Source organism: Arachis hypogaea, chromosome 5 (assembly GCF_003086295.3).
Source record: "Arachis hypogaea cultivar Tifrunner chromosome 5, arahy.Tifrunner.gnm2.J5K5, whole genome shotgun sequence".
Taxonomy (NCBI): Eukaryota; Viridiplantae; Streptophyta; class Magnoliopsida; order Fabales; family Fabaceae; genus Arachis; species Arachis hypogaea.
This window is the reverse complement of record NC_092040.1, coordinates 49,847,262-49,859,117: the sequence shown is the minus strand read 5'-3', so window position 1 is coordinate 49,859,117 and position 11,856 is coordinate 49,847,262. Positions and strand designations below refer to the sequence as shown.

General features: G+C 34.2%; 1 protein-coding gene across 1 annotated transcript; it reads right to left on the bottom strand.

Annotated features, from left to right (window-relative positions):
- Positions 1–6,543: 6,543 nt before the first annotated feature.
- Positions 6,544–9,202, bottom strand: LOC112803542 (uncharacterized). Its single transcript, XM_025847031.1, has 6 exons — positions 8,731–9,202; positions 8,367–8,575; positions 7,712–8,208; positions 6,927–7,659; positions 6,792–6,814; positions 6,544–6,688 (listed from the first exon to the last, which is right to left on the bottom strand). The coding sequence occupies exons 1-6, from the start codon at positions 9,200–9,202 to the stop codon at positions 6,544–6,546; spliced, it is 2,079 nt and encodes a 692-aa protein (XP_025702816.1).
- Positions 9,203–11,856: the final 2,654 nt, after the last annotated feature.

The following is an 11,856-nucleotide window of genomic DNA, read 5'->3' as shown; positions in this document are numbered from 1 at the left end:
TATACAAAATTGTTGACTCATTTTAAACGCACCTAAATTTAATAAATACATTTTGTTTAAAATGCATTCAGGAGCAATGCATGCTTTATTTCCTTATTATTTATAAAACAATTCGTTTTATAAATAATAGTGATATAATATCATAATTTTTTTAGCATTTTCTTAAATATTAAACTCACAATCATTTCTTTAATTATTTCATTAGTCATCACATTGGATTTAAGATATTACATAGTATATATTTTAAGTGTACATTATTTAAGTATTTTATGGATCAATATTCTTTAAAGTAAAATAAAGAAGTTAGTAAAGTAATAAAATAATAAAATGAGGAGTTAATTATTTTTAAATTAAAATGATATAATACATATTTTATAAAAATAACAAAATAAATAATAACTAATTTTTACTTTATTACTTTATTAATTATTTTATTTTAAAATATCTAAATTCGTATTTTATATATTGTGTACGAAAGCACACACTAATTAAGCTTTGGCAATATTATAGTCAAGGTGACGACACTACTGGGTCACAGCCCACTAGAATAGCCAATAAAAATAAAAGTTAAGTATATATAGTTTTCTCTCCTCTCACTTTCCAAATTAAACCCATGTGGGATGTCGTTAAAAGTGATAATCACATAATCATATCTTGTAATGACCCTAAAGCACCAAAAAGATAAAAAAGCCTTTGCTTTTACTTCCAATTTGATTCCCTATATATTGCTTTATTTCTTTCCTTTTTTTTTTTATATCATATATGCAATCTAAAATTAAAAGAACAACCACACTCTGTTACATCCAATTGGGTGGAACTTTTATGAATATTATATTATCGCACTCTCCACAATAAAGATTTAGTTTTCAAGACATGCACTTCTTGTAGCTCCTTTCTCTTAAGGAAAAGTAGTGTTTCCCTTCCCGTATTTTGCAGAAAAGTGAGGCAACATAAGCCAAACACACAAAAACCCTAGGCCAATAGGCTTAGTATCTTAGCAACGGATTAGTTTGCGAAAATATTTTTTATTTTGTTTTTTATTTTTATTTTTAAAAAAATTTTTATTTTTCATTTTTTATATTTTAGAAAACACAATTAATTTGTGAAAGTAGAATTTATTTTCAAAAGTTAAAAACAATAAAAATATGTTTGATTGATCTATCTTTAAAAAAATATTTTTAATATTATTTTATAATACAAAACTAATATAAGTAATTCACTAAAACATTTTTTAAATTAATATAAAATTATATGAATTAAATTTTTCGCTTTTAATTTATTTTCTCATAATCTCCCAGTATTAAATTTTGATTTCTTTGTAAATAAATATGTACACATTATTTGTTAGCTTGATCTACTTTTAAAATATACCTTTAAAATCAATTATCAAAAACAAAAGGAATTACTCAACTAATATATATTATTATAATAAAATATTTTTAGCAAATTAAAAATATCTACTTGTTAATATCCAGACCACAAACCACGCATACCGGATACCATTGGTTGTGGACATGCGATAAGCGGATAATCTTCCAAATTCTAATACAAGAACGAGCCACTACAAAAAAAAAAAAAAAAAACACTCATTTAAGTGCATTTGATGAAAAGTGTAGCTAAAAGTGAAAAAATGATGTCTTAGACTATGGCTACGCTTTTTGGGTTACGACTACGTTTTTTGGGGTGATTTCTATTTGGCCGTTGCCTATTCTCAAAGGCTACGCTTTTCTGCACCAAGAGCTACGCTTTTGGCATTTAGGAATAGGTTATGCTTTTCAAGTGATGCTGTCCAGGACCAAAGGCTACGCTTTTTAGCTTTCATTCTTTCAGAATAGACTACGCTTTTCAACACTATTGCATCACTTGTAAAGCATAGCCACTTTTTATAAGAGTAGGCTTAGGTCCCTATTTTTTTTGTATACTATAACTACTGTATGTAAGTGTAGCCTTAGGTCTTTGTTTTTCTATATATATATATATATATATATATATATATATATATATAATCAACATAATAGTTAATATGATTACATGTATAAATGAGTTGAATATTACAAAATAAAAATAAATACATAATTATACTAAATAATTTCTTTATATAATAAAAATTGTCTCTAACCAAAATATATTTATAACATTGATCCAAAAATACTAGAATGAAGTTAACTGTAAAAGTTCATACAACTCAAACTAAAGTAAGCATAGCCATATCAAAATCATAATATCACTTAACCAATAAAAGTATCTTCTAATAAAAATCATTAGTCAATCATACATGCAAAGATTCTAAATAGCACTCTATCTTAGCCAATAAACCACAATAATAATCAACTTAATCTTCATTGCTTAATCTTAATTATTACCCTACATAATTATATAGAAAAGTAGTTAAAAAATATTCATAATGACATTCGTAATTATAAAAATTAAATGGAATACATAGACATAGTAAACCAAGAAAGCATATACTAAAAAAGATAACATGGTCACAGCAGAAGAGGTGAATTCAATGAATTATGTGTATTATCTTGTTTCATTCAAACCATGAAAATCTACGGGTGTTTCTTTCTTCCATTTTCTTTAACACAATCTTGATATGTCCCTATAGCATTTTTCATGCACTAATTAACCAGACTTTCACACTTAAATTAGATATAGGGACAAATTCATATGTACCAAGTGCACAAAATAAAAAATACAACCACCAAAATTACACAAACAAATTTCAGCCATAACAATACAACTTCAGTGTTAATAAAGCCAACAAACATTTCCAGCCATAGCAATTAATGTAAATGCAATTAAAAAACTATGAAACAAGGAATAGATAAGGACATACCACATCTAAGTTCAGAAAATGTGTTGATCCATGGCCGCTATTCGCATCAATAGGAGACTGTTGGGCGTCTTGTAATAAAGCTTCTAGTTCTTCTGGCCTCATTCCAGGTTCCGATCGCTGCAGTAATAACTTGATCATATTTCGCAACCCATGAATCTCTTCATCTTGTTTTTACTGTTTGGCCTCTTGTTTTTGCTGTTGGGCCTCCATGTGTCCAAGTTTATCCTTCAGACTGGACACTTCTTCTTTGTGTTAATTTTTGATTTCATTAATTTCAGCATATTTTTTTAAATCAGTCTTTGTCATAGATCTTCCATACAACCTTACCCGACCTGGTTGTTCTTTTCCGAATAAGGCCTCAAATGCTTCCTCTTCTGTTTCACCAGTAGCTTGGCAGTGTTGGAAATCTTCCTGCATAGAAAAAACATTTAAAATTCAGTTAGTTACCGTATCCTAAATTTGAAATATAATTATGAATGGTTGAATGAACTCTTACAACAACAGTTTGTGTTTTCTCATCCACTTCTTTCCTCTTCCGACTTGTTCGGGTAGCAATAAACATCTCAAACTTTTTTGGTTCCTCGTTTGTTTTCTTTGTTGCTCGCTACAAAACAAGATCATACTTCGATTTTTTCCTTCAATTTATGCAAATATAAATTCTAATAAATATAAATCTACTATTTACCATAGCCACTAGTACTCTTCCGAAATTGATTGGCCCCATGCGATGTGGAAACTTTTGTTTTTTCTTGTGTTGCTTGTTTCTTTGACTTATTGACTGGAAGTGAATAAAAAGTTAGCATACAGTTACTAAAATGTGCAGCATAATGAGTTAGGCAAATCTACTAGCAAGGCTGCATTATTAAGATAAAGCACTGAACAATACCAAAAAGCAAGCATAAAAGATCTATTTATAATACATTGGAGCACCTGTTCAGTTTTTTCACAACTGTAAAAATTCACACTTCACATGATCAAGTAAATTTTATAACCGAAAAAATCCATTCACATTTTTCATGATTTCCACTTCCTTCTTAGCTTTATACTTCCATTTTAGTATTCCAATTGCAAAAGACAATGACATCTCATCTCGTGTAAAATATGCTTACCCAAACCCCTCATCATTCAATCAAATTCCAGTGACCTATGTTGAGTTCAATTTCCTACATAGTAGCATTCTCATTGAACAAGTAAGTATTACCTAGGTATCCCCTAAACCCTGTGAAATTAAAAAATGAGTGGAGAACTTATAACAGAGAGAGAAAAAGTTAACACTAAAAATTTACATTAACTAAATTGACAAGTATGCACATGCTAATCTATATTTACATGGGTTACGAAGTTCTTAGGTTCAAATGGCTCAAATTAATAAAATTATAGGTCAGTGTGCGCATTCTGAACCGTATATAACGGGAATCCGATCCCTTTCTTAATCTAAAATTTGTGGAACAGATACATGAGGAATAAGAATCAACTTTTGGTGGTCTATAGTGGCAGAGGAAAATAAAGTCAGCAAGATCCCAAGCTCCACTTTCTATTGTCATGACTCAAGGGAAGAACTTTTCCATTCATCATTTTGCCTCATAAATGGTATAATCTTTTTTTCAAATAGAACCACTATCAATTTGGCTACTGCTAAACATATATCTGACCTTTACAATGAGATAAAAAAAGTAGCTAGCCAAGTAAAAAGGCATATAGACATCACATAATGCTAAAACACTTAATAAATTTTCTTTTAATAACAATAATTCACATCCAATCAGTAGAGCTGCTTCACATTAATAACTAAATACCATATTGCTCTTTCAATAGTCGAATAGTTTCACATGAAAATTTGACATATATAGTCTTTTAACTGGATTAGAGGATGACTCCAATAATAGATCAATTTTATGAAACCACTTTCTGGTACTTGTGGGGGTCGATTCTTCACCATATCTTCAATAGTATCATAGGGAACGAAGTGATTTTGCTTAATCTTTCCTTTGAACCGCTTTCAAACATCTCGAATAGCTTGCATTACCCATTTTTCTCCACTGTCTGGGAGGAGAAACTTGGTCCGCATAATTATAAGTAATTGTTATATGCTCTTGTGCTGAATAAAAAAACTGAAATCAATAATTACCAAGTGTCTTATGTTAACATAGTCCCACATGAACTTCTTAGCTTTAGGAGGAACAACATGCCAACTAGTGTACAAAAGACTAACGAATCTTTTATTTCTACCAATAGTGCCAATAAAACTAGTTAAATTAGAAACACTTTGGTCGGTTGGTCCTACGGGCTGTCCAAGATCAAAAGTGACTTCTTCCCGCTGTTCCATAGTCCTTGCATAAATCTCCTTACAAGTTGTTTTTCCACGGGTTTTCTTCTTCTTTGACTCTCCTAGTTTCATTCATTGGTCAACATCAGATTATGCTTAATTAACTCTAGCTCAACAAGCATATAAAGGAGACAAGTACACAAATATAAAAATTATAAAAATTATAAATCTGACCTATGTAGTTGATACCATGAAGTGGACAAGTTTTAGCTATTCTAGAGATCAATCAAAGCACACAACTTTTAAGTTCATTCCACATCATGGACTTCACTGAATTACGCATTGAAAAACTACATCAATTGCATCCATCAAATAACGCTAACTCCACCAGCCCTCAATACTTGGACCAATCAATGCACCCAAACTCATTGACAACACTGGACTATCCTCCACGTTCATAAAGCTGTCCGATATTCTTAAACAAAGTTCAAAATCGAAAGAAATCTTAATTTCACAACCTCAACAATTAGATCAATCATAGCACACAAACTTCGAATCAACTAACACTATATTTACCAACTTCAAACAACTAGATCTACCAGTCTAGTTTTTCTATAACAATTTAAAAAGATAAATATTTTTTCTGTTACTTGTTCACAAAAAAATTGCAACTGACTTAATTAAGCACAATTAACAAGAGAAGATAGAAACAGAGCAAAACAGTACCTTCTTCATCATCAATGTCCTCCATCACATGTTGATAATAGTCTTTATCAAGTGCCATGCTTTCTTCCCTGTCCTCCCTTAGTTCAGTGCTTGGTCCTTCAATTTCCACATCTATCCCATTTTCCTTTAAGAATTTGTCAATTGTTGTAGCCTTTACTCCTGGCATCCTCTTACCCTTTGTTGATATTCCTTGCTCCAACATTGCACTTTTATTTTGTGGGGTAGTTTCAGGAGAAGGCAAAGTTGTGTCATCTTGCCTTGTTTGAGTCTCTTCATCTGTGAGTTGAATATTCTGCTGCTGCCCTTGGTTGATTGTGAGTTGAGTAGAACTTGGACAACTCTGCTCTTGGCTTAGACTTGTTGACACGTTACTGTTTATTTTACGAATTGCTTCGACCTTCCTTGTAAGTTCATCTGCCTCCATGTTCGTAGGCTTAGACTTCTTCAAGCCTTGTGTTGATTTTTCACTTTGCACTCCATTCTTGACTTTCTCAGCAGTAGGCATAGTCAATAGCTCCTTTCTCTTTTTATTTTTTGGCTGTTGCGGTGGAATGTTTGGCTGTACTTCCAAGGTGGTAGGCGTGGAGTTAGTCCTTTTGCTAATATAATCGAATGTACTTTGCAGATGACTAAAATCCAGCTTCTTTGACGTGGATTTCTTCTGCCCTTTGGTTGCACGCATCTCCAATTGACTTTCTGGTTCATCTACCCTTCACTCAGATTTCTCCTTATCATTAGCAGCTGCAGCTTCCATTTCATATTTCTTGCATTCAGTTACAATCTTTTGTCTCTTAGCCTCGAATTGTCTAAGCAAATTCTTACTTGATATAGCTTTAAGATCAATAAATTCCTTATTCCTACATAAATAAATTAGTTAAGTAGAGTCAATATACCCATCAAAATCAATATAAGAAAAATGTAAGAGACTGACAAATTAACAAAAAAATAAGTATTACTTACAAATAAAAATGTGAAGAAGAAAACTTAAGTATACATATGTACATATTAAGCAATAAATTGCTTAGGATGACCAATCAGAATCAGAATCTTCAATGAAGGTTTCCTCATATTCTGGGCAGAAGTCACTTAGGGAACCGTTTCAATAACCGTGGGTCGTAAATCAGTCCTCTCCAGAATAAGTTCACCATCATCAGCTGGTATGGCAGGGCTCGTTATATGCTCGTGTTGTTCACTATAGTGTGTTTGACGGGCCTCAGACTCAGATTTGTCGCTTGTTTTAAATAAGTCTCTTGGGACAGTTTCTATAACATAATGTTTGTTATGTTCATATGGATCTTGCACATAAAAACACTGATGTGCTTGAGATGCTAGTATAAAAGGTTCATCCTGGAAGCATTTCTTATGGAACTGAATAAATGTAAGACCATACTTATCTCTCTCAGCATCGTACCACTCACACCGAAATAAGACAACCTTAAAATGCCCAAAATAGTCTAACTTTACTATCTCAAACAACCTGCCATAATAAGCTACATTGTCTTGGATTAGACTTTGATCTTTAGCACTTGCAAAGCTTGAAGTTAAAGTAGTTAATGTGACACCACTATTTTGTGTTTTTCTCCTTGCCTCACATTCCACCGTGTGAAACCTGTATCCATTAATTACATATCCAGAAAATCTTCTTGCAATAGAGCTTGGACCTCGAGATAATTCTTTTAGCCAAAAAGGCACATTTGGATCCCTTACACGAGTTTCAAACCACTGCGCGAATGTTTTGTTGTGAACTTTTGCTTTTCTCCATTTCGTTCCCCGCTGATTGTTAACCTCTTCCTCATGCTCTCTATAATTAATAATAGTTAGGTTTGATCTAAAAAATATGGGTGAACTTGATCAAAATAAAAAAAGTTTAATTAAGTTACCTAACACAATTTGCCACTTCTTCGCAATTGTGTAATACATACACACGGGCTTGAGCAATTGATATGTCATCTAGCTTAATTGGTTCTCTATTTCTCACGCCTAACGAACGACCTTTGTTAGAAAACAATTTTGATGGCACAACTTCATCTTCGTTAGGATCATCATCATTTCGAGGCCGCTTATTAAGTCTTGTTTGCACACCTCCATGCAAGTATCTTGAGCAGAAAGTTAAGCACTCCTCAGCCAGATATGCCTCTGCAATAGAACCTTCGGGCCAACTTCTGTTGCGAACATATGACTTTAATGTACACATGTACCTTTCCGGAGGATACATCCAACGAAACTGCACCGGACCTCCCAATCTCACCTCATTTGCTAAATGAATGGGAAGATGAACCATTATGTCAAAAAAACTAGGGGGAAAGATCCTCTCAAGCTGGCATAATGTTTCCACAATCTTTAACTCTAGTAAATCTATCTCTTCCAGTGTGATGAACTTTTTGCACAAGCGAAAAAAAAGGAACTTAGTCGAATCAACGGAATGGCCACATGATCAGGAAGGATGCTTTTAATCGGTATTGGTAGTAAATAGTGAAGCATAAAGTGAGCATCGTGGGTCTTATACCCAAAAACTTTTCTTTCTCCTAGATGTACACAGCATGATATATTCGAAGCACTGCCATCAGGTAGTTTTGTTGTCTTCAAAACACCACAAAAAATTGACTTCTCTGTAGCAGTCATAGAAAAGCATGCCTTTGCCAACTTTGTTCTCTTGCCATTATTCACCTCCTTTGGTTGAAGATTTTTCCAGATACCCAAATTTTTTAAGTCATATCGAGCATTCAAATGGTCCTTTGTCTTGCCTAGGATATCCAAGAGAGTTCCAATTACATTGTCAAGTATATTTTTCTCTATGTGCATGACATCTAAGTTGTGACGCAGTGGGTTCTTGTGCCAGTAAGGCAATTCAAAGAAAATTTATCTTTTTTCTAATTCCATAGAAAACTATTTGATGTACTTTGCTTCTTTCCAAAGACATTCTTAGCATTTTGTAGCATCTCAAAAATTTTGGGTCCTTCTATAGCAGGTGGAGGGGGTCTCAATTCCTGCTTCCCATTAAAAGACCTTTTATTGGTTCTCCATGGACGATTCATGGGTAAAAAGACACGATGGTCCATATAAACTGTCTTCCAACTGTGTTTTAGTTGTAAGCTACTGGTATTTTTGTTGCAACAAGGGCAAGTCAATTTTCCCTTTGTACTCCACCCAGACAACATAGTATAAGCAGGAAAATTGTTGATTGTCCACAAAAGAGCTGCCCGCATTTGAAAGGTCTCATTCTTTGACGCATCATAGGTTTCGACCCCTATTTCCCACAACAACTTTAAGTATTCTATTAATGGTTGTAGATACATATCAATATCTTTACCAGGTGATTGTGGCCCAGGAATAAGTAAAGAAAGCATACAATATTCGGGTTTCATACTCATCTACGGAGGCAAGTTATATACCATCAACATCACGTGCCACGTGCTCCATGAAATGTTCATGCTACGAAATGGGTTGAACCCATCACTTGACAAGCCTAGTCTAATATTGCGAGATTCTTTTGCAAATTCTTCATCCATTTCATCAAGGTTCTTCCATACCAAGCCATCAGTAGGATGCTTTAACGTCCCATATTTTACGCTCTCCTCATCATGCCACCTCAGACTAGCTGCCGTATTTGAGCACATAAATAATCTCTGAAGTCTTGGAATTATAGGAAAGTATCTCAGAGTCTTTGTAGGAATAGGACGACCTTTCTTGTCAGGTTGGTTCTCGCTATTATCACTAGAATTTTCAGTATATCGAGAAGTTTCATACACACGACATTATTTTTCATCCTTTAGTTCTTTTCTATACAGGAGGCAATCATTAGGACAAGCATCAATTTTTTTATAATCCAGACCTAAATCTCTTATCATAGCCTTTGTCTTATGGAAAGATAAAGGTATGTTAATGTCAGGAATTGTCTCTTTCAATAGCTCAAGAAGTGAAGTGAAGGAGGCATTGCTCCAACCGTGCAAATATTTTAACAAGTACAGACGGATGGTAAAAGATAATGTAAAAAATTTCTTGCAACTCGGGTATAACTCTTGACTTGCCCCATCTATTAAATTGTAAAACTTTTTAGCCTCTTCATTTTGACCTACAGTAACACCTTCAACATGAGATACATCTCCAAATGCATCATTAAGCAGTCCATCGATGTCATCGCGTGCACCTTCTTCATCATCCGTGTCATCGTCAACCGCTATCGGGATTGCCCATTCGCCATGATTAATCCATGTTCTATATTCCTTAACAAATCCGTCGGCTACTAAATGGTCAAATACCACATCTCTTCTATACCAATTAATGTTACAACACCTCTTACAAGGACATTGAATTTGTCATCTGTCTGGTTCTCCCTCAGAGTATGCAAAGTCTAAAAAACTAATAACACCATTGATATACTCTTCGCTATACCTCGGTAGATCCATCCAATCCTTTGGCATATCACAAAACCTAATTGATAATTATTTAATTTTTTAGGCGGAAAATTTATAAGGGGTCACAAAGTGAAGATTAGAAGAATAGAGGAGGTAGGGTGTTATTCGCTACAAAGAGAATGAGCAATGAAAAGGACATTCAAAGCCTTGTAACTAGGTTGGGAAATAGTTCCTAGTCTTAGAAGTAATTCTCTAGAAACCCATTGAGGTAAAACAAATAAAGAGAAACATAGAATTTATAGTACAAATATAATAAGTAGGGATGGCAACGGATCCTCATGGGGGAGAGGACATGCCCCCGCCCCCTGCCCCCGCCTCCAAAAACCCTCCCCATCCCCGCCCCATCCATGTGACGGGTAACGGGGACCCCGTATCCGCCGGATATTCGGATATCCATGGGTTTGGAAGAAACGAATAAGAAAAAAGCAGAACAAAAATCCAGCGAATACTGATAAGAAAAAAAAAATGAACAAAAATCTAGTAAACAATACATACCAATAACTCAGTATTATAACAATATTTCAATTTTACAGTATGAATTCAAACCCTAAATTTAGTTTCACAGCAAAAAACTCTAACTCTATACCCAAATTTATCAATTAATAGAATCCAAACTCTAAACTTAAATCCAATTTCACATTAAGAGAATCCAAATCCTAAACCTAAATCCAATTTTACATCAACAGATTTCAAAATTTAATCTCAATTTCATAGCAATTTCATCAAATAAAAATAAAAACATATATATTCTCAAATCTCAGTAAATAGAAAATGAAAACATCCAACTTATTGAAGAGTCATTATCGGCTTTGTTGAGCAGAGGCGATGCAGAGTCCTTGTGGAGCAGAAAGCGTCGTGGAGCAGAGGCGTTGCTGAAGTAGAGTTGCCATTGACGACGACGCAGATCTGAGGCTTCGTTGTGACTTACGAAGCAGAGGCTGAGGCATTGCAAAACAGAGATAGAGGCATCGCGAAGCAGAAGAAGAGGCGGCGTGAAGCTATGAGCAACAAACAGTGAGCGATGTAGTGAGAAGAAGAAACTGAGCAACAGCTGTGATGGAGGAAGGTTAGGGACGATGACGTGAAGGACTCAGAAGGAGGAGGCCGGCGACGAAATAAGAAGGAAGATTGGAAGGGGGTGACAAGTACGGGAGAAGATTGAGTGAGGAAGAGGCTCGCATAGGGAGAGAAGTGAGAAGAGCGGCGCAGAGAGTGTGATTTGGGGTTGGGTAGGGTTTCAACATATATATATATATATATATATATATATATATATATATATATATATATATATATATATATATATATATATATATATATATATATACGGGTATTTTTGTAATTTTAAACTTACGGGTATTAAACGGGTACCCACGGGGTGGGTACCTCTCTCCCTGCCCCTACCCCGTTTACTACACGGGTACCGGTACCCGCCCCCCGGAGAAAAAAATACTCCCCAAACCTGCTCTCCGGAGGGTAAATCCCCGCGGATACTCGCCCTGCCGGGGAGAATTGCCATCCCTAATAATAAGTTAAATTGCAACTTCAAAACTAACAAATCAAAAGAATTAAAGTATGCATTGTACCTTGCCATGACATGATCAACGGTT

Coding starts and splice junctions, on each gene's coding strand:
- LOC112803542 (XM_025847031.1), bottom strand. CDS start 9,202: ATGAGTATGAAACCCGAATATTGTATGCTTTCTTTACTTATTCCTGGG. Junction 7,660..7,711: donor GAAGTGGCAAATTGTGTTAG/GTAACTTAATTA, acceptor CATATTTTTTAG/ATCAAACCTAACTATTATTA. Junction 6,815..6,926: donor GACCCACGGTTATTGAAACG/GTTCCCTAAGTG, acceptor TGTATACTTAAG/TTTTCTTCTTCACATTTTTA.